The sequence below is a fragment of the Pleurodeles waltl genome, chromosome 11, assembly GCF_031143425.1.
Source record: "Pleurodeles waltl isolate 20211129_DDA chromosome 11, aPleWal1.hap1.20221129, whole genome shotgun sequence".
NCBI classification, from domain to species: Eukaryota; Metazoa; Chordata; class Amphibia; order Caudata; family Salamandridae; genus Pleurodeles; species Pleurodeles waltl.
In genome coordinates, this window is record NC_090450.1 from 530,203,290 (window position 1) to 530,226,267 (window position 22,978).

At 45.6% G+C, this 22,978-nt stretch overlaps 1 protein-coding gene across 3 annotated transcripts in view; it reads left to right on the forward strand.

The window, feature by feature from the left end:
* Positions 1-19,074: 19,074 nt before the first annotated feature.
* GK5 (glycerol kinase 5) overlaps positions 19,075-22,978 on the forward strand; it is a 252,107-nt gene continuing 248,203 nt past the window's right edge. For 2 of the 3 annotated variants that reach the window (XM_069213925.1, XM_069213926.1), the window contains exon 1: positions 19,231-19,504. In XM_069213925.1, coding sequence (XP_069070026.1) covers positions 19,373-19,504 — 132 coding nt within the window. In that variant the 5' untranslated portion in view covers positions 19,231-19,372. Of the gene's footprint in view, positions 19,505-22,978 lie in introns of all 3 variants that reach the window. The other variant, XM_069213924.1, reaches the window with a different exon arrangement.

The following is a 22,978-nucleotide window of genomic DNA, read 5'->3' on the forward strand; positions in this document are numbered from 1 at the left end:
AGATTCCAGAAGTTTCTGTCACCAAAATGTGGGAAAAATTGTTTTTTTGCCAACTTTTGAGGTTTGCAAAGGATTCTGGGTAACAGAACCTGGTGAAAGCCCCACAAGTCACCTCATCTTGGATTCCCCTAGGTGTCTAGTTTTAAAAAATGCACAGGTTTGGTAGGTTTCCTTAGGTGGCTGCTGAGCTACAGGCCAAAATCCACAGCTAGGCACTTTGTAAAAAACAGCTCTGATTTCTTTTGGAAAATGTGATATGTCCATGTTGTGTTTTGGGGCATTTCCTGTCGCGGGTACTAGGCCTACCCACACAAGTGAGGTAACATTTTTATCCGGAGACTTGGGGGAACGCTGGGTAGGAGGAAATTTGTGGCTCCTCTCAGATTCCAGACGTTTCTGTCACTGAAATGTGAGAAAAAAGTGTTTTTTTGCCAATGTTTGAGGTTTGCAAAGGATTGTGGGTAACATAACCTGGTGAGAGCCCCACAAGTCACCCCATCTTGGATTCCCCTAGGTGTCTAGTTATAAAAAATGCACAGGTTTGGTAGGTTTCCCTAGGTGGCGGCTGAGCTACAGGCCAAAATCCACAGCTAGGCACTTTGTAAAAAACAGCTCTGATTTCTTTTGGAAAATGTGATGTGTCCACGTTGTATTTTGGGGCATTTCCTGTCACAGGCACTAGGCCTACCCACACAAGTGAGGTACCATTTTTATCGGGAGGCTTGGGGGAACGCTGGGTAGGAGAAAATTTGTGGCTCCTCTCAGATTCCAGAAGTTTCTGTCACCGAAAAGTGAAAAAAAAGTGTTTTTTTTACCAACTTTTGAGGTTTGCAAAGGATTCTGGGTAACAGAACCTGGTGAGAGCCCCACAAGTCACCCCATCTTGGATTCCCCTAGGTGTCTAGTTTTAAAAAATGCACAGGTTTGGTAGGTTTCTCTAGGTGGCGGCTGAGCTACAGCTAGGAACTTTGTAAAAAAACAGCTCTGATTTCTTTTGGAAAATGTAATGTGTCCACGTTGTGTTTTGGGGCATTTCCTGTCGCGGGCACTAGGCCTACTTACACAAGTGAGGTACCATTTTTATCGGGAGACTTGGGGGTACACAGAATAGCAAAACAAGTGTTATTGCCCCTTGTCTTTCTCTACTTTTATTACTTCCAAATGTAAAACAGTGTGTAAAAAAAGACGTCTAGTTGAGAAATGCCCTGTAATTCACATGCTACTATGGGCACCCCAGAATTCAGAGATGTACAAATAACCACTGCTTCTCAACACCTTATCTTGTACCCATTTTGGAAATACAAAGGTTTTCTTGATACCTATTTCTCACTCTTTATATTCCAGCAAATGAATTGCTGTATACCCGGTATAGAATGAAAACCTATTGCAAGGTGCAGCTCATTTATTGGCTCTGGGTACCTAGGGTTCTTGATGAACCTACAAGCCCTATATATCCCCACAACCAGAAGAGTCCAGCATACCTTACGGTATATTGCTTGAAAAAATCTGACAATGCAGGAAAAAGTTACAGAGTAAAACATAAAGATAAATGGCTGTTGTTTTCAGCTCAAATTCATTTTGTTTTATTTCACCTGTTATTTTCTGTAGGAAAACCTTGTAGGATCTATATAAATGACCCCTAGCTGAATTCAGAATTTTGTCTACTTTTCACACCCATTCCTGTCACTAACTGGAAGAAGGCTGAAAGCTCCAAAAATAGTAAAAATGAAGTATGTCCCAATAAAATGCCAAAATTGTGTTGAAAAATGTGTTTTTCTGCCTGTTCCTGAAAGCTTGGAAGTTGGTGATTTTAGCACCGCAAACCCTTTGTTGGTGCCGTTTTCAGGGGAAAAACCACAAGCCACCTTCAGCAGCCCTTTTTTCCCATTTAAAAAAATAAAAAATTAATTTCTTGGTCTCCTCCAGGGGAACCCAGAAACTCCGGGTACCTTTAGAAACCCTAGGATGTTGTAAAAAAAGGACGCAAATTTGGCGTGGATAGCTTATGTGGACAAAAAGTTATGAAGGCCTAAGCATGAACTACCCCAAATAGCTAAGAAAGGGCTCAGCAGTGGGGGGGGGGAAAGGCCCAGCAGCTAAGAGTTTAACCCCCGCATTGCAGACACAACCCCATGTGGCCACCAACACCATCATGTACTGGGAAATAAAACCTAGACGCTTAGCTCCTTAAAGAACCACACCAGAATCTGCAGGTCTTGACATACATGCTTTGAAAGCGTCCACATTGAAACCGAGAGACATGGCACCCTATGAAACGGCTGTTGGAAAACAGATTCCCCTGGAGCATTTTGGATTGATTGCTCCCAGATATGGGTTAGTACTCAAAGGTATTGAGGTCTTGGGGGTAGTGATTGATACAGACTACCAAGGAGAAATCAAAACTATTCTTCTGAATATTGGAGACACTGACTTGATGATAAAATCTGGAGATAGGATCATTTAAATTGTAATAATCCCAGTGTATGGAGGAATAGTGAAAAAGAGGTCTGCCCCATCCCTTCTTACAGTATGTGGGGAGGGAGGTTTCGGTTCAAATGACAAAAATCCTGGTGCTAAAGTGTGGGTAGAATCCCCAAATCATACTCCTGAACCAGCTGAAATTATAGCTAAGGGCCAAGATAATGTTCTCCTAATCATGATACCAGGAAATAAAATATGGGAGTACATCCCAGCTGACAAATGGTATTTGCGAGAATGATCATACTTGTCTCTTTTGCAGATCATACTACAATGTGCCTACGTTCTGAGTGTGCTGTGTGGTCTCCTTTCGGTCGTGTATGTGTGGGGAGCCAAACCCCCCAACTCTAACCTGATTATCGACCACATCAAGCAACACCTCTGCTGCACTTAACTGAAAATATTTTGACCCACCTGGCACGAGTTGTGCCCAACAGAACAGACTTCTGCATGGGAGCCATGCAGAGTACCGTGGATGTTCTATCAACCTGTTTGATTGCAATACCTACACCTGCAAGTGTCCTATTGCGTATTTTTAATGCCACCAACAAGGATGGAGATGTTGAAGAACATGACATGAAATCTCATTTTAGTCCCCTACGAGTATTGTAGGAGCTGACAAGAAGCAACAAATGAGAAGTGGGACAATTTCACTCAGATAATTGTATACAATATCACCACAGGCTATGTCTGTTGTCAGATGTATTGCAATCCTTGTACCATTGGAAAATGTGTTCAATTACGCATAGAGGGCACAACAGGGTCTTCTCAAAAGATCCCATGGGAAAATCAAACTTTGTGTTTTTACCGAACGGATCAACATTGCAAAAACATAACCAACCACATGGCTTGTCATCACCTGGTGACTGCTGCCAGTCACATCAAACATGTTAAACTACCAGTAGGTTGGCTCTTCTTGTGTGGAAAAATCACCTTCACCTACATTCCGACTAATATCACCAGTGGACCGTTTACTTTTACACGATTAGGACTCGTGATGTTTCCATTGAAGTCTGTACATACTTGTTATCCTAGGGACGCAGTTCAATTGAGTGAGGACTGCGATTCGGACATTCAATTATTATCCAAATCAAAGTATATGAGTTTGAGTCTTTCTATTGTAGACGTGCCAGGTTTAGCTGTTTTTAATATCTGAATGTTCAATAAGTTGGCATGCTTAATGGTTACAAATATTAATCACACTTTTTTTTTTATTGCTTTATCTGAATTTCTGCTAGACATACATGGTGCTAGGAAAGCTGCATTGCAAAATAGGGCTGCTATAGATTACTTTCTATTAAAGCATGATCACGGGTGCTCTGAATTTTAAGGCATGTGTTGCCTTCAGACCACTCTAAATCCGTCCAATCCCATATTGACACTTTACATGAATTGGTGAAAGGAGTAAAACAAGATGTAGATAAAGGGGGTGGGATTGGTTGTTCCAGTGGTTGTCCAATTTCGGACAATTACGCAATGTCTTGGGTGGGATACTCGTGGTAATTTCTATATTTATAACTTTGTGTTGCTGTGTACAATGCATACCCAATTTGCTTGCAATGTTTAGACCAAAAAGAGTTGATTTTAGACCTGTATTATGAGAGTCATTGGTCAAAGGGTGGAGTGTAATGACATTTGCAATTAACCACTGCGCCATCTTGACCACTGACTCCATTTTGTGCTTATCTTAGCTGCAAACACTGTCATATTGGTGATGCAGGTATTTTTCCACGCACAAACTTATGCAACATGTTTTTCGCTCATGTTTTCACTCTTGGTGCTCTTTCTCACCAAGGGCAGGTACAAAACATGGGGGAGTGATCAGCACAGATGATAAGATGTACAAGAGGAGAATGTTTATGGTACGTCAGGGAACAGCTCGTCTTGGGAGCGCACCTTGGGATATGGCCAAATCTCTAACGTGCTCTTTCATTACGGACTGGCACGGCCAGTGCTTGAACAACAACTTATTGAAAGGGAGGGGGGATTTCTAGAATTCTCCTCTCCAGCTTGTTTATAGTATATAAGAGGAGGCAGCTAGACATCTGTGAATATTGAACTCGGGTAAGGAAAGGGACTCCTTTGCCCCGCTGTCAATGCCATGGTGGGTAGTTCTCTCTTCATGGTCGACTGGGTTCACGGCATGTTGCTGGCAAAGAGATGAAGAAAACGAGCCCCATGGAGAAGCATTACTTTTAATTCTTATTTTTAGCTTTGCATTGTGCATGAATATATAATCATTGTATATGCAGATATATAATCCATGATGAAAGTAGCGTATTTTCATTGTTTGTTTCTATGATCATAATTAGTCTACTTGAGGTGTATTCGTGTTGCTGCATTTGACCTACATGATTCCTCTATTCGAACGTTAAACTGTGCTTTAATAAATTTATTACTCAGACTAAGAGCTTTGCATTGTTGGAATTCCTTTTATTCGTGTTTTTTTCTCAGTCTGAAGTAGAAGCAAAACACTTTTATTTCACTGATGTGATTATCTTAAAATATGCACTCCTGTTATACATAATTGACCTCCTCAGTCAAGCCTTGCACAGTGCCTTAATACATGCATTTCTCGGACTGCGAGTGTTGCATATCAGAAATTCCTTTCAGTATTTGTGTATCTCCTCTTAGTCTGCGGTTAAGCAAAACACTTATCTTACAGCAACTCCCACAATGTTTGAAGTAATTCCGCTAGACAGCCCCCACACACTCAGACATAAAGGAGAGAAAAAGTCAGTGTTCCCCTTCAACACATCAATGTGGAATTGTATCCTCTACAATGTCACTGTCTTCAGACTGTGCTACTGTGTCCCATCTTCCTGCACAGCCCCACTCCCCGGCATCCTTTGTAGCTGCTGCATACCAGGATCTGTACCAACCATCGTACCGCCGTCACAAATGAGTACCTCCGTTTGGGAACCTAGAACCATTCTGTTGTCTAAGACTCTTGCGCCTTCCATGGTCAGTCTAGGATTGAAAGGGATCTGAGTCACTCAACTTGCGAGTGGAGCAAGCACCCAACATGTCCAGCCAGAACTAAACATCTTCTAGGCATTTAGAGGAAGTGGGACCTTATTAATTCAATGACACAGAGTCTGGCTGGATATAACAGCATGTTCCAGAGGCTCATGGTACACAATTTCCTCTTAACCTTGAGGAATGACTTGCGCCTTTCCTGTACCCTAAGGGTGTAATCAGGGTATATTGTTATATTGCAATTTTCGAACTGTGGGATGGGAGCTTCCCTAACTGTTCTCAGGTTTGCACATCTCTCCCTATAATTCAACATTCCGGCAACAAGTGCTCCTAGAGGGGCCCCTAGTGGCGGGACTGGCACCAATGCCCTATGAGCTCTTTCAATAACAAACAAATCAGCAAGTCTTTAGGGCACAACATATGTCTCACCCAATGGTCCAGGAAGCACACAACCGATTGGCCCTCCACCTGTTCAAGGAAGCCTAGCAGCTGCACATTAATTCTTTGTGAACACCCCTCGGCATCCTCGACTGTGTGTTCCAGAGTATTGGAGATGGTTTGCAACTTGGGGACCAGTTGTTCATGTTGCTTCACTTCAGTCTGCAGGGTAGTAATGTTGGTTTCAGCATCCTCAACTTTGTCCGCTACTTTATGGAGGTCCACCTTCGGTAGTGTAATGGGTTCTTTATCCCGAAGCAATAAAAAGGGATATTGGAATAATATAACAGGCGCAGAAGGTGGGGGATTTATCTAATTTATTCGTGCTTTGGTTTTAAGGATGGCTTTTCTTTTTCCCTGTTTCTTGTTCACAAGGATAACGTACTTGCAGTCCCAAAATAATTAACAAAAGTCCCCTTTTTCCTTCTCTTTCAGGGTTTTTATGATAGTCCATAAGTGACCAGGTCCAGCTTTGGGAAGGTCTCCAATCTTCCTCTACGTCAGTGGGCCAGGCTCTCCAAATAAATAGAAATAAGGATAACAAAACAGGTAAGTGGGATATATATATGAGGTAAGTATATAGGGTTAGTAGGGTGGTGGGGGAAATAGGTATAAGTGAAAGGAAGTGAGGGTTTAACTGTCTTTTAGTTTGTGGTTCCCCCTATAGGTGTTCTCAGACTTTCCCTTCTATGTAGGAATCCTCTGGCGGTTGGTTTCCTTGTGAGGTTAGGTTCACTTTAGGGCTCTCTGTCATATGGTCTCCCCTTCCCTGCAGGACCTCCCTTTCTTTCCCTTATCCCCCCCTATTCCTAATAACCACCCTCTCGCAAACCCCCAGCTGTGGTACGAACGTACCTGAGGTGGCCACGCCCCTCCGGGGACGCGGCCGGCACTTTGGCAGTCTCCCGGCTTCTCTCCGACGGGGGCGGGAGTGCCCCAGGGCTTTTCTCTCTCTCTCGGGGTCTCTGCTCCTTCGACGGGGTCCTTCCTCTCCGTCCTCGGCGTCCGGGTTTCCTTTTCCTCCGGCTGCGTTCGTCGAGCGTCTACTTCCGTCTCCTCCTCTCTATCTCCCTTTGGTCCGTCTTTTCTTTCGGTTGTCGTCCAGACGCCAAAGGCGTCTGACGTCACAGGCTTGCGTCCCTCAGGAGTGTGTCGGGCCCCCTTAATGGCGTTCGGCACAATGTCATGAGAACCGGCGTCCGGAGACGTCCGGTTACACATCCCCTCCCATGAATGGGGCTGTTCGAGACCCAAAGGTCCCGGGAACCGGGACAAATAGTCAGCCTGTCCCATAAGATCACCAGGGAGATGGCAAACCTGGAAGGAGAAAGGTTGAAGCTCCATAAACCATCTCAATATGCAGCTGTTAGTATTCTTATATCTCGAGAGCCAGGTGAGGGGAGCGTGATCCGTATATAATAGAAAGGATCTTCCTAGGAGGTAATATTGGAGGCTCTCAAGTGCCCACCTGATGGCGAGACATTCTCGTTCAATAATGGGATAGTTTCTCTCCCTGGGAAAAAGTTTACGGCTAATAAAGACCACGGGGTGACTAATATCTCTCTCGTCTTTCTGAAAGAGTACGGCCCCCAGACCCACGTCATAGGCATCCGTTTGGAGGTGAAAGGGGATAGTGAAGTCAGGACATTTTAAAATTGGTTGGGTAGTGAGATACCTTTGTAGGGTATGGTAACTATGGGACTGTACTGGGTTTAAATTCGTGATATTTTTTGGCTGTCCTTTCCTCAGGAGATCGGTTAGGGGGGCGGCCACGGTGGAATAATGGGGTATAAATCTTCGATAATAGCCTACCAAGCCTAAGAATGACCGGACCTCCTTTTTCGTTGTGGGTGTTTCTATCCGTAGGATGGCTTCAACTTTGTTCATTTGTGGTCTAAGTATACCTTTCCCTATATGATATCCTAGATAAGAGATCTCATTGAATGCCAACTGGCTTTTGGAGGCGTTGGCTGTTAATCCGGCCCCTCGTAACGCTGTAAAGATTTTGTTTAAATGTGTCAAGTGGTCCTCCCAAGTCTCGCTGTGGATAACGATATCATCCAGATACGCGGCAGCGTACCTGGTATGAGGTCGTAGAATGGTGTTGATGAGACGCTGGAAGGTGGCGGGTGCCCCATGTAACCCGAAAGGGAGAACATTAAAATGGTATAACCCAGAGGGAGTAGCGAAGGCCGTTTTCTCTTTATCTTCTGGCGTCAAGGGAATCTGCCAGTAGCCTTTGGTCAAGTCGAGTGTAGACATGTACTTAGCTTTTCCCAACTTCTCTAAGAGTTCGTCCACCCTTGGAAGGGGATATGTGTCAAACTGGGATATAGAATTGACTTGTCTAAAGTCAATACAGAAACGTATAGACCCATCTGGCTTTGGCACTAATACCACCGGTGAACACCAGGGACTCTGGGAAGGCTCTATAACGCCTAGGTCTAACATTTGTTCTATTTCGTTTTCTACCAGGATCTTTCTAGCTTCAGGGATACGATATGGCCGTAGGCGTATGACCTTGCCAGGTGGGGTTATGATTTGATGATGTACCAGCTTGGTCTTGCCAGGTATCGAGGAGAACACATGGGCATGATCATGGAGGAGCTGGGCTAATTGCTCACTCTGTTGGATCGAGATTTCGCTACTTATGGGAGGCACCTCGGTTCCGCTAGGATGCTCAGTGGGACACCACCCTATCTCCAGTTCTTTAATGGTGTTAACTAGGCATCCCCTGGTTGGTTCTCCCTGCGGCTCTTCCCATTTTTTTAATAGATTGACATGAAAGATCTGTGACCGGTTGGAACTATCTGTGAGCTGGACCTTATAGGTCACGGGTGTTACTACCCCTATCACTTTATAGGGTCCCTGCCACTTTGCCAGCAACTTGTTGTCTGAACTGGGGAGAAGCACTAACACCTTATCACCTAGGGTAAAGGTCCTTAATGTGGTATTCCTGTCGTAATATCTCTTCTGTTTTTCTTGAGCCTTCTCCATATGTTCCCTTACATTTTCCCACACAGTTTGGATGTTGGTTTTTTAACTCCTGGGTATACTCTAAGAGGGATTTTTCTCCATCCTCCTCCTCCCATAACTCTGCAGCCATATCTAACAAGGTCCTGGGCTGTCGTCCGAACAATAATTCAAATGGACTATGGCCCGTGGATGCTTGCTCATGGGTCCTGATAGCGTATAACACTAAGGGGAGCTTTCTATCCCAATCCTTACCTGTCTCTGAAATAGATTTCTTTAGGAGAGTTTTCAGAGTGCGGTTATACCTTTCTACCAAACCATCCGTTTGAGGATGATAAACTGCTGTCCGTAACTGTTTGATCCCCAGAAGTTGACATATTTGTGACATCAAGTTGGACATGAACTGGGTACCTTGGTCTGTTAAGATTTCTCGGGGAAAGCCTATTCGGGAGAAGAACCCTATCATTGCATGGGCTACGCTCTTGGAGTTAATACTGCTGAGTGGGATGGCTTCTGGGTATCTGGTGGCGTAGTCTACCAATACTAGTATATAACGGTATCCTCTAGAAGAAGGTAGGAGAGGACCTACAATGTCCATTCCTATTCTTGAAAAAGGGATGTCTATAATGGGCAACGGTTGCAAGGGAGCTCTTCTTTTGGGACCAGGATCAATCATTTGGCATTTAGGACATTGTTGACAGAACCTCCTAATCTGTGAAAAGACCCCTGGCCAGTAAAACTTCCTCAACAGATATTCTTCTGTTTTCTCCCTGCCGTAGTGACCCCCCCCCGGCTGGCTATGGGCTAGGTGTAGGACTTGTGGTCTATAAGGTTCGGGGACTAATAGCTGCTTCTTTTCTTCTCGGTTATTACCAGTGACACGGTATAACAGATTTTTGATTATGGTAAAAGAAGGGCTTTTGTCTTGGGGGTTCCGGGGTCGGGCACTTTTCCAGGCATGGATCAAACTCGGATCTTCTCTTTGACAACTACGGAATGGAGGAAGGTCAGTAAGAGTAAGGACCTTTGTAATTACCATATTTGTACTCATGTTTCCTTGTGCATAGACTTTTCGGGTTTCTCTTTTTTCTTTTCGGGAGGGTCGGTATCTAACCACCGGTGGTGTTAAAGGCGTACTAGAAAAAGGAGCGCTTTCCCACCATGTACTCATGTCTTCAGAGTCTTTTGTACTGTCAAGAAGTTCCAAAAAGTCAGGGAAGTCGGTTCCTATGATAGCTTCTTCGACTAGTCGTTCCACCACCCCCATCCTTATGGGGACTTCTCTTCCGTCCCAGGACAAGGTTGTCCAGATTAGGGGGTATTCTCTCGTATCTCCATGAATACAACATATGGATACCGTAAATCCTGAAGCAAAAGGGTTTTTTTCCAATAAATCCGCACGAATTACAGATTGACTGCAACCTGAGTCGATGAGCGCCACTGTGGTTCTTCCATTGATAACAAGTCTCTTCTTGTATCGGGTTTCCTTTCCCCCTGTATAGAAGACTCTCCCCCTAGTGACTCCTATTTCCATTGGTTCTGATTTTTCCGTTTTCAGCGGGCAAACCCGGGCGATATGTCCCCACTCTCCACAGCTAAAACACTGTGGTTGTTGCATATAGGGTCTTTCTGGTCCTCGCAATTTTCCCGGATCCTCGGTTGGTTTTCGCCCTGGGGAGGGCCCGAGGTTCTGTCGGATGGGGTTAAGTGTTGGCCGTACAGGAGGGATTTTGAACTCGAGGGAGCGGTGAAAGGCACAGGCTAATTCAATAGTGGTGTTAGTATCTGGACTTGGGTGTTGCTTGATCCAATTACAGGTATTGGTAGGTAGGGCATCTAGATATTGTTCCAAGAGAACAACCTCAATGATATCCTCCCTATTGGTTCCAATGGGACCTAGCCATTTGAGTCCTAAGTCCTTAATTCGAAAATATAGGGCCCGGGGATTCTCGGAGGGTCCCCATTTGGCTTTCCTAAACCGGACCCGATAATGTTCTGTATCAAACCCCACCCGCTCTAGGATACTCTTCTTAATATCCTGATAGGGCGTCGTTCCACCTGGGTTTACCGCTTGATAAGCCGCTTGGAGAGTTCCTGTCAATAATGGGGCGATGTATTGGCCCCACCTATCCTGGGGCCAGGTGGCGGAAGTAGCAACCCGCTCGAAATTCGTGAAAAAGGCATCCGGGTCTTCGCCTTCCTGATATCGCTGCAGGACCGAACTGGGTACGTTCGGATGCACCCGGGTGGCGGCAATAGTGTCCGTGAGGTTTTTGATTGCAGTCTCATGGACCAACTGATTGTTGGCCATGATAGTGGCCTGACTTTTAAGAGCGCTTTGTAGGGCCTCCCTTTCCACTTTAGCCTCCTTCTGTTGCTCTTCCCACACTACTTGCAGATGTCTCTGCCCTGCGGCTAGCTGCTGCATCATCTCTGATAGGGTGGGTGTGCCCTCCATCGTCTTTGGTTACCTGTAGTTGTTCCAATATCCCACTTCTGACACCACTGTAATGGGTTCTTTATCCCGAAGCAATAAAAAGGGATATTGGAATAATATAACAGGCGCAGAAGGTGGGGGATTTATCTAATTTATTCGTGCTTTGGTTTTAAGGATGGCTTTTCTTTTTCCCTGTTTCTTGTTCACAAGGTTAACGTACTTGCAGTCCCAAAATAATTAACAAAAGTCCCCTTTTTCCTTCTCTTTCAGGGTTTTGATGATAGTCCATAAGTGACCAGGTCCAGCTTTGGGAAGGTCTCCGATCTTCCTCTACGTCAGTGGGCCAGGCTCTCCAAAGAAATAGAAATAAGGATAACAAAACAGGTAAGTGGGATATATATATGAGGTAAGTATATAGGGTTAGTAGGGTGGTGGGGGAAATAGGTATAAGTGAAAGGAAGTGAGGGTTTAACTGTATTTTAGTTTGTGGTTCCCCCTATAGGTGTTCTCAGACTTTCCCTTCTATGTAGGAATCCTCTGGCGGTTGGTTTCCTTGTGAGGTTAGGTTCACTTTAGGGCTCTCTGTCATATGGTCTCCCCTTCCCTGCAGGACCTCCCTTTCTTTCCCTTATCCCCCCCTATTCCTAATAACCACTCTCTCGCAAACCCCCAGCTGTGGTACGAACGTACCTGAGGTGGCCACGCCCCTCCGGGGACGCGGCCGGCACTTTGGCAGTCTCCCGGCTTCTCTCCGACGGGGGCGGGAGTGCCCCAGGGCTTTTCTCTCTCTCTCGGGGTCTCTGCTCCTTCGACGGGGTCCTTCCTCTCCGTCCTCGGCGTCCGGGTTTCCTTTTCCTCCGGCTGCGTTCGTCGAGCGTCTACTTCCGTCTCCTCCTCTCTATCTCCCTTTGGTCCGTCTTTTCTTTCGGTTGTCGTCCAGACGCCGAAGGCGTCTGACGTCACAGGCTTGCGTCCCTCAGGAGTGTGTCGGGCCCCCTTAATGGCGTTCGGCACAATGTCATGAGAACCGGCGTCCGGAGACGTCCGGTTACAGGTAGGTTAACCTCTATGGACACCCCAGAGGTGCCCTCTACCCCTGTATTGCCTCCAACAGTGCAGCACTGGAAGGTTCCTCCTGACGCTCCAGTGAGTGCTCCGGTGTAGAAAAGTGATCTGAACAAGTGATTCTATGGGTGGCCTGACGAGATGTAGCATATTGCGTAATAGTATTTCCCTGTTGTTGTCTCTGGGACCTGTCCTTCTCCATCTTGGAAGGATGAAAAATGAACAACACAGCATAAAACTCTCAACTGGCCATCCAAATGCAAGGAATCCCTAAATTCATATCCACGCAGTTCTAATGTTCCAATTTGACACCTAATCTTGTCGCCCGAAAATGTGCAGGGGGGTTTGACATGTGACATTCCTGCAGTCTAAGGGTCACAAGCAGCCACCAGCAGCTGACTTGCCCCCGCGGCTCCTCTACTTTGGAAGAGAGTATACACCAAGTCACTCCTTCTGGCCATCAACTGTGTGCCATCAGCCCTTGCACGCCCAGCAGGGGGGCCCATGAGGCCAATGCGAGTCTAGCCTCCATTATCGGGGTCCACAGGATAACCACTGGCAACCTCAGGATGATGATGGGCCAGCTTAATCCACCTTCAAGGCAGTCAGACCGCAGCCAGCTACCCCACAGGGCACCCCCAGGCCTGTCAGCCCTGGGGAGGACCTAACGGTAATGGGCCTTCCATGTGAAGGCGAGGACAAGGACGGCACTTGTTGACCAGGGCCACCTACTCTCCTCACTGCAAGCACCACAAGACAGTGCCTCTTCAGCCACTAACCAGGCGCTGTCTCACCCATCAGAAATCAAGGTGACCTGTTTTTGGCCCCATCTGGACCCGGACGTCTCGCCTAGGTTGCCCATCACTTCAGGGCTTCTCAGGGCCCCAGGCCAGCTGAACACAGTAGGGCCAAAGACACCCAGTGTATGGCGGGCCGTAGCCCCGTGAAGCCAGTGGCAGCTGCTGAGTGAACCTGGCATCAGGAGGCCCCCTGTGCCCCCAACCAGACCACCGATATTGCCTCTGTTGTTTGCTGAGGAGGCTCTCACAAGCACCCTGACCTCATAGCCGCAGAAGGCCTCCCCCAGCACCCAACTTTCATTGTTTCTGGGGCTGCTGAGACAGGCTGTGCCACCTGCATCAGGAGTCTCCATCTGTGGGAGCAATGTCCTCCCCAAGGGTCCCTGCTCACCTCAAGCACAGCCCGTCCGTGCTCCGCAGTAGCCAACAGAAGGGGCTCCGTGGCATGGTGATAACGCTACTTCCTGCAGGCCTCAGCAGGTGCCCACCGCAAAGACGGTTATCAGGGGGCTGCCAGTCCGCAAACTGCACCTCTGTCCAGGCAGGTGACTTCAGCAGGGCAACGAAATGTGGTGGCAGCCCGGATTGTCACAGGGAGACCAGGACTACTGCAGGATTAGCAAGCCGGGACTCCCTAAGGGCACATCCAGGCGGCCACCTTGTCTAACCACACCAAGGCTAAGCACAAAGTTAACAGAGAAATGCGTTGTTTTTGTGTGGCAAAGGGCATTAGCATTATTATTCATAGTAACATCATAGAAGAGGATTTGACTTTGTTCAGGCAAGATGTTGTTTATTTATCTTCTTTAGGCAGCAAATATTTACTAGAGATTAGGGAGAGACTTGCTCATACGTTGGCAGTGCGTGTGTGGTGTTGAAATGAATAATGTGGCTGTTGAAGATACAAGCCTGTTGCCTTTATGCTAATTAAACTTCATTTAATGAGAAAGTTTACTGTACTTTATATCTGTTGTGGTGATAGCGATAGTTACACTGGGGGAGGGGCAGGAAAACACCTGGTAAGGGTTGGCATTGAGCCTCAAGGGTTGGGGTCCTGCTGGGGAGACCTTGGCACATGGAGCACTTGGGATCAATTTTGGGGTCAGGCGTGGAAGGATATCGAATTAAAGTAAGGGGATGATACTGACGTTTGGATTAGTTCGGTTAGGATGGTTCATGTTGGGGCAAGATTTAAGCGTGGGGGGATAGATTGTTTAAACCCTTCGCTACCAGGCCTTTTCCTCTCCTGTGCGTGCCTTTATTTGCAACATCCTAGGGATTATAGAGGTACCCAGAATTTGTGGGTTTCCTTGGAGGAGACCAAGAAATTAGCCAAAATACAGCAAACATTTCGTTTTTTTTTTTTTAAATGGGGAAAAAGGGCTGCAGAAGAAGACTTGTGTTTTTTCCCCTGACAATTGCATCAACAAAGGGTTTGCGGTCCTAAAATCACCATCTTCCCAGCTTTTAGGAGCAGGCAGACTTGAATCAGAAAACCACATTTTTCAACACAATTTTGGCCTTACTGGGACATACCCCATTTGTACTATTTTTTGTGCTTTGAGACTCCTTCCAGTTAGTGACAGAAGTGGGTGTGAAACCAATGATGGATCCCAGAAAGCGAAACATTTCTGAAAAGCAGACAAAATTCTGAATTCAGCAAGGGGTAATTTGTGTAGATTCTACAAGGGTTTCCTACAGAAAATAACAGCTGAAATAAAAAAATATTGAAATTGAGGTGAAAAAAACAGCCATTTTTCTCAACATTTTACTCTGTAACTTTTTTCCTGTAATGTCATATTTTCAAAAGCAATATACCGTTATGTCTGCTAGACTCTTCTGGTTGTGCGGATATATAGAGCTTGTAGGTTCATCAAGAACTCTATGTACCCAGAGCCAATAAAGGAGATGCACCTTGCAACATGTTTTCATTGTATACCGGGCATACAGCAATTAATTTGGTGAAATATAAAAAGTGAGAAATATGTATCAAGAAAACCTTTGTATTTCCAAAATGGGCACTAGATAAGGTGTTGAGAAGCAGTGGTTATTTGCACATCTCTGAATTCTGGGATGCCCATACTAGCATGTGAATTACAGATAGACGTCTTTTTTACACACTGTCTTACATTTGGAAGGAAAAAAGGGCAGAGCAAGACAAGGGGCAATAACACTTGTTTTGCTATTATGTGTTCCCCAAATTGTCTCAATAAAAATGGTACCTCACTTGCGTGGGTAGGCCTAATGCTCGCGACAGGAAACGCAACATGTACACAGCACATTTTTACATTGAAATCTGACTTTATTTTTGCAAAGTGTCTAGTTGTAGATTTTGGCCTCTAGCTCAGCCAGCACCTGGGGAAACCTACCTTACCTGCTCATTTTTGAAAACTAGACACCTAGGGGAAAATTTGGCTAAAAAAACACCTTTTCCTCACATTTCAGTGACAGAAAATTCTGGAATCTGAGAGGAGCCACAAATTTCCTTCCACTCAGCGTTCCCCCAAGTCTCCCGATAAAAATGGTACCTCACTTGTATAGGTAGGCCTAGCGCCCGCGACAGGAAGTGCCCCAAAACACAACATGGACACATCACATTTTACCAAAGAAAGCAGACCTGTTTTTTGCAAAGTGTCTAGGTGTGGGTTTTGGCCTATAACTCAGCTGGCACCTAGGGAAACCTACCAAACTTGTGCATTTTTTAAAACTAGACTCCTAGGGGAATCTAAGATGGGGTTACTTGTTGGGCTTCCACCGCCGGGTTCTGTTACCCAGAATCCTTTGCAAACCTCAAAATTTGGCTGAAAAACACTTTTCCTCACATTTCAGTGACAGAAAGTTCTGGAATCTGAGAGGAGCCACAAATTTCCTTCCACCCAGTGTTCCCCCAAGTCTCCCGATAAAAATGGTACTGCACTTTTGTGGGTAGGCCTAATGACCGCAAAAGGAAATGCTCCAAACAACTATCTGGACACATCAACATTATCAAATACAAAACTACCTGTTTTTGCATGGGGGGGTACCTGCGTTTTTGGTCCTGGGCTCAGCAGCCATCTAGGGAAACCTACCAAACCCAGACATTTCTGAAAACTAGACACCAGAGGGAGTCCGTGGAGGTCTGACTTGCTTGGATCCCCCAATGTTTTTTTTACCCGGACTCCCCAGCAAATCTCAGATTTAGCTAAAAAATCATGTTTTCCCCACATTCCTGTGTGGGATCACCACACCGGGAAAAATTTCCTACCACCCAACATTCCTCTCAGTCTCCCGGTAAAAATGATACCTCACTTGTATAGGTGGGCCAAGTGCTTGTGACAGGGAAAAGCCAAAAACATTTTGCAATTGAGGGGGAACCAAAGTGGGTCCAAAAGGGCAGTTTGAAAAAAAACATTAGTAGGCTGACAAGTGCAGCAGAATTGTTATCGGTATAGATGAGACAATGCTGGGTGGTAGGAATTTTGTGGATTCCTGTAGATTCCGGAAGGTTCCATCACAAAAATGTGGAAAAAAATGTGTGATTTCCTGTAAAGTTGGAGATTTGCAGGGCATGGTGGGTAGGAAAATGGTGCGGGTGCATGTGAAGCACACCACCCTGGAATCACCCAGATGTTTAGTTTTCAGATGTGTCTAGGTCTTGTGGATTTTACTACATGGCAGCGTCCCAAAGTCCATAAAGTGCAGCCCTCACCATTCCAAGTGGGGCGATTTCGAGAGTTAGCCAAGCTCTGATGGCCCAACTGTAAAACCAAAACCCAAAATAATCAAATGTCCTCTTGCATGCCGTGGGATAAGATGTTTTAGTGTGCGGGGGGAGAGCTGAAAGCTGTTACTCCCTTCAGTTGGGGTGGGGGCATAACCAGCTTCATAGTGGTTGGTAGCCACCACCCCACTATATATATATATTTTTTATTCCCTGGCATCTAGTAGACTTTCTGCCCACCGGGGTGGGGATCGGGGATAATTGCCCCATCTGCCCACTGGTGGGCAGAACAACTTTGGCCCCATTTATTTGGGGTGAGGGTATGGCCATACCCCCACCCTCTTATTTTGAAAACAAAATCTTCCCTGGTCTCTGGTGGGCTTTCTGCCCCCCTTGGGGGCAGATGGGCCTTCCAAAAATAGGCCAATCTGCCCCCAAGGGGGGTAGATATGGCCAACAGTAATGTGCCCCCATGGGGAGCGACCCTTGCCCAAGGGGCTGCCCCCCCAAACAAAAACAACACAAACACACACCAATCCCTGGTGCCTATTGGTTTCTGCCCCCCCCCCCGGGGGCAGATCGGCCTAATTAAAATAGGCTGATCTGCCCCCAAGGGGGGCAGAAATGGCCTAAAATAAATTTGCCCCACCCCGGGGAGTGACCCTTGCCTAAGGGGTCACTACCCTTGCGTGAAATTCGCCTTAAAAAAAATCCCTGGTGTCTGGTGATTTCTGCCCCCCATTGGGGGCAGATTGGCCTAATAAAAATAGGCCAATCTGCCCCCAAGGGGGCAGAAATGGCCTAAATATAATTTGCTCCCTAGAGGGGTGACCCTTGCCTAAGGGGTCACTCCCCACCTCCAAAAAACGAAAGAAAACAAAACAAAAAAATTATCCCTGGCGCCTAGAGCTTTCTGCCCCCCCTGGGGGCATATCCGCCTAATAAAAATAGGAATATCTGCCCCCGTGGGTGGCAGAAAAGGCCCTGAAAAACATTGCCCCCTTGGGGAGCGACCCTTGCCCAAAGGGCCACTCCCCTTATGCCAATTTCCCTTTACAAAAAAATCCCTGGTGTCTAGTGGGCATTTCAGCAGCCAGATCGCTTCACGGTCTGGCTGCTGAAATGCTCTGAGACTTCAAAAGGAAGGAAATTTGAAGCCTCTCAGGCCCCATCACATGATTGGCATTTCTCTTCCAAACGCGTTGGAAGCTGAGTTTCCAGCGCAATGGGAGGTGGCCTCTGATGGGGTCAGCGTGCTGACATCATCAGACATCACTCAGGGGGTCAGGGGGTAGAAGGGGAAGGACTGCCCCTTCCATCCCTGCCCTGGGGGGTGGGAGGAAAGCACACGGAGGGAGTGCTAGCGGTCCCTCCGAGCTCATGTGCCAGGACGTAATGGTTACGTCCTCGGCACAGGAGCACTGTGCCGGCGGACTTAACCATTATGTACCTGGCACAGAACGGGTTAATGTGTTAGTGAGGTGAGGTTTACATACAGTAATGTATATAGGAAGTTCAAATGCATACCTGTCCTGATAAAGCGGCCTTTTACTCTAATATTTGGTCCTGGTTATTATTGCTTCCATCTTACCAGTAGCAGAAGTGACGTGACAAGTATAGGTAGGGGAGCACCTAGCAGAATCAGGCAGGTGTTGATCATCATCTCCCTCTATTGCTGCTTTCATGATTGATTCCTTCAGTAACAGTTGTCAGCCTTTAAATAGTTGCGCATTAAATCAAGTGTCAGGGTTAGGCAGACTGCACATAGGTTTTTAATTACGCCACTAAACAGCAGAATTTCCATTCGTCGCGTCAATAAACAGCATAATTTTCTTGTGAAATTGTGTTTTCGTTCAGTCTGCCAAGGAGTGCAGTTTCCGGAACAAGACATTTTCACAATTTCCTGTTTCACACGATTCTCTATTTGTAACCTAAGTAGTAACTGTTACCGCCCTCTAAATCTAACAATTAAAAAAAAACCTGAAATAATTTGCCAAGTCTAATATTTCTAAACCAGTTTCTTTTTACCTCGCCGCTTCTGAATTCAGTACTGAAAAACAGTGCAGTGATTCATTGGCTGAAACGCTGTCGTGGCCTCCCCCGCCCAGCTGAATGAGAGGCCGCCTAGCAGGGAGAGAGCGCGGCCGTCATTGGCTGCCGAACCTGGAAATCTGAAGGTGATTGGTCAGGGCTGTCCAGCTGATGTTTTGTAAGTTTATGCTTGCAGCACCGTTTTCTAAAACGATCTGCAACCTAGTGGTGAACTTGTTGGCTTGGTTTGGAAAAAAGTACTTCTGAATTCCAAATATTTTTTGCCACTAGATGATCCTGAGCAAATCGCGTTATCTTATTGTGTCTCCCGTTTAATACTAACCAAATCGGTGGCACGTGGATGCAGACTGAACTCTGGCACTGGCAGCATAATACGTGTATATTTAAGGCTTGGGACCCGGAAGCCAGATTGCTGGGCAGACTCCGGACCCGGCCACTTTGCGGGAGAGGATGGAGCCGCTACAGAAGAACGGCTACCAGGGGCACGGTCGGTATGTGCTAGCGGTGGACGTGGGCAGCACCGTCCTCAAATGTCACGTCTACGACAAGACGGCTGCGATCAGGGGATCCAGCAGCAAGAAGGTGACTGTAGGGAAAGGGGGTTATGGGAGGGATGTGGGTGAGGGGGGCTGCGGGAAGAAGGGACTGCAGGAAAAGAGTAAGAGACGGACAGTGGGAGAATGAAAGAGCGGAGGTCATGCAGAGCTGTGAAGTTTCCCAAGTCTATGCTTTAGCAGGTCATCCGGCCAAGTTTTTGCTTTGGACTTCAAGTCCTAGCGTGCACAGCAAATCCTTGAATTGATGACTTACGCACGAACCTGGGAAACTCGAGAACTTTGCGATACCTCACTCCCTCTGTTGGAGAGTGTTAATCTGTCTAAACCCATTTTAACCTTCCTAATATTCAGTGCCTTCCTTAGGCTTCAGTGGGATCACCAGTCCAGAGGAACCTCCTTCTCACCCTCCAAAAATATTTCCATTGAGTTCAGTGGGCTCACCCACCAAATATCTATAATTTACAATCTCCTAGGGCTAGCAAAGTGTTTTTGGTTATGGATGAATGGTCTCTGGAAGATGAGCATGTGGGAACGGGCTGCAGGAGAGCATGCTTTTTAATGTGTGAAAGAGAAGAGTGCATGGTGCATGCCAGGGGCGGCTCCTTAGTTAGGTCGGAGCAGTGTCACCCCCCCTCCCCCACCCGCCAGTAGCAGCAGCTGCAAAACCTTTACAAGAAAATGATAATAAACTGTATTTATTATTGTTTTCTTGTAAAGGGATGGGGCCACGGGGGTGACGAGCAGTGAGTGGGAGTGCACAGCACTCCCCCTCAGAGCGTCTGTGTGTTTGGCCGGCCAGCCGTCTCATGCCTACGCAAACACACATGCGCATTAGGCTATCTCCAGCCCACCAACACATTTTCCCGGGCAGGAGAGGCTTGCACAGGCTCCCAGTCTGCCTGCCTGCAACTGAGGAGTGGACCAGCGCTGCGGCCAGTAAAGGTAAGTATTTTTGTTTTTTGTTTAATTAAATTAGTGTTTTTCCCCCCCCCCCCCGTGTGCCACCCCTCCCCAGTGTCTTCCTTGGAGTAAGCGAGCCGGCCATGCCACGGAGTGACAGAATGTATGTGTGTTTATAGCAATCCGTGCCATCTAGGTTCTGCAGCTGCTGGAACCTTGAGTCATAAGGCATACTTAGTGCTCTATGACGTCTGACAGCGCAGGTGTGAAAGCACGCTGTTCCTTATCACGTGGCAGTGTGAAGTACAACTGCTGCGCTTGGAACACAGCTCAAAAAGTGGTAGGTAAGTCGATAGAATAATTAGGTCATGGCATGCCTAAAGTATTTTTGAGTCGAACACTCTTTCTCATACGTTTGCTAACAGGCATTTTGTCTAAACGTGCTTTATCAAGTGTAAAGTATTCACAATATGATGGATAATACATTTTTACGATTACCCCCCAACAAAAAAATGATTAGACTTAATATGATAAATCAAGGGCAAAAAATAACAGAATAATCAAGTCAAATTAGAATTACTGTAATAATAATATGGCAATAAATACTTGCACAGTTTCCTGTAATGGAATGAGCTTATATGACTTATTCAGTTAAATAGAAAAAAATATAATGCTCAATAGTAAGTGAGCAAACCTTATCTTTGTATTTAGTGGCGCGTAGGTGTAGAACCTAAAAACGACAAGAACAGTAAAAGGCATAGACCTTAATGCATATGTTAATGTACCGTTTAGAATGTATTGTAAGGTTGTTAAGTTGCCTTTCTGTGCCCAGGATTATGCATCTATGATTTTAACTTTGCTTTGGAAAAAGTTCACCAACAAATTACACATAATTTGGGACTGAGGTTTCATATACCCACTTCTATGAGACAGCAACTTACTGACTAACTGCAAACAAACCCTTGATGGGATTTTTTCAACTTTCTATTTTATAAGTAGAATACCTCGATTTTTCTGTAAAAAATGCTAGTTTTGTTCCTTGGATAGCTGCTCTATAAATATTTTTATCATCAGCTGAATCTTTTTACTCAATCTTTGTTTCTACCTTCTACATTTCTGATTGTGTGCTGATAAATTACTAGTATAGCAGAGGGCATTTAGTAACACCTTTTGTGCTTCACAGTATGGAGAGGCATGATGTCATCCAGTGCCGTAATAATCCATTTATGAAACCCAGCAGCAGCAATGTCCACATTACCCTCTATTGCAGGGAGGTTACCTTCCAATGCTGCAATAAAGTTACCTTGCTTTGTCTCCCTCCAAGTGTGTGAGCAACCTGCCAAAGATTCTCGGACCTCTGCAGTTTAACATCAAAAGCTATGGCAACATGATTTGACCATGTTAAAGGAATGAGTATTTAAATGTAGTAGGCCACGATTGCTACAGATCGCATCCTACGTGTGGCATGCACTATGACTGGGATAATCAATAAACTGAGAGAAGCCGAGCACGTTAAACGTATCCAAGGGAGAAATTGCATCTGTAATCATGTCTATGTGGTAATTAAAGTCTTCTAACATATTCATATTGAGTTTATGAATTAGAGGCTCTAGCCTGAGTCCTAGAGCTTGCATAAAATTATTTATGGGCTCTGTAGGTCTATATATTATAGATCTCCAGAGAAAGAGCTTAAAGCATTTAATTCAAATGAAAACAGGGTGACTTTGCAGTAGAGAGATTCCACGGCGGAAAAGGTACCTTTGATTGTGTCCTTTAATACCACTGCTTATCGGCCCCCCACCTTTGTCAGACGATCCTTTTGAAGTATAGAATACACCACCAGGATTGCAGTAGTAAGAATCGAACCAGAGGAGTCTCGTAACAAGGTTTGTATTAAAAATACAATTCCAGGTTTGTATGATTGTACAAACTCCCAAAATTAAAATCTATTTTTGACTAAAGACTGAGTGTGAAGAAGAAAACACAAGATACCATCCATCTCATTCCGCCGTTTGACAGGAGTTAGTATCCTGAGCATTGTTAGTCATGAGCAAGTCAGGAAAGGCAACTTCAATCATGCGTTCCCCCATGAGGGACTAATAAAATGGTACTGACATTATTTTCATCCCCAGTTAGGTTACTTATCCAAGTTCAGGGGATTCAAAAGCATACAGCAGGCCCCCAACTTACATTCTGTACTAGGTTCATAGAGAGCCTGCTTCGACTCAGCTGCTTAATAACTGAGTTGCAAGAACCATTTAGGACCTACATCTGTGGCCTTAAAAATAATAATTGAACAGATTTTTTCCTTTAATGTTTTATTTCGTATCAATGTCTTTTGTTTTATTTCAAAAGGAGAGAGGAAGTGTTATACTTTTATACTTGGGTGCATCTTCCAAGCTGAAGAAAGTTTCCTTCCAATGTTCTGTTTTTGTTTTATGCTTTATGTGTAGGCATCCTATCAGCAGTCAGTTGTCTGGTGAGAGAGTGAAGCGTTCTTGGGTAGCCTCTAACAATAAAGTCAATTTTTATCTCTACTGAACATCCTTCACAAAACACACCTCTTAAAAGAATGCAGTGACCATACACTTCTTTCAGA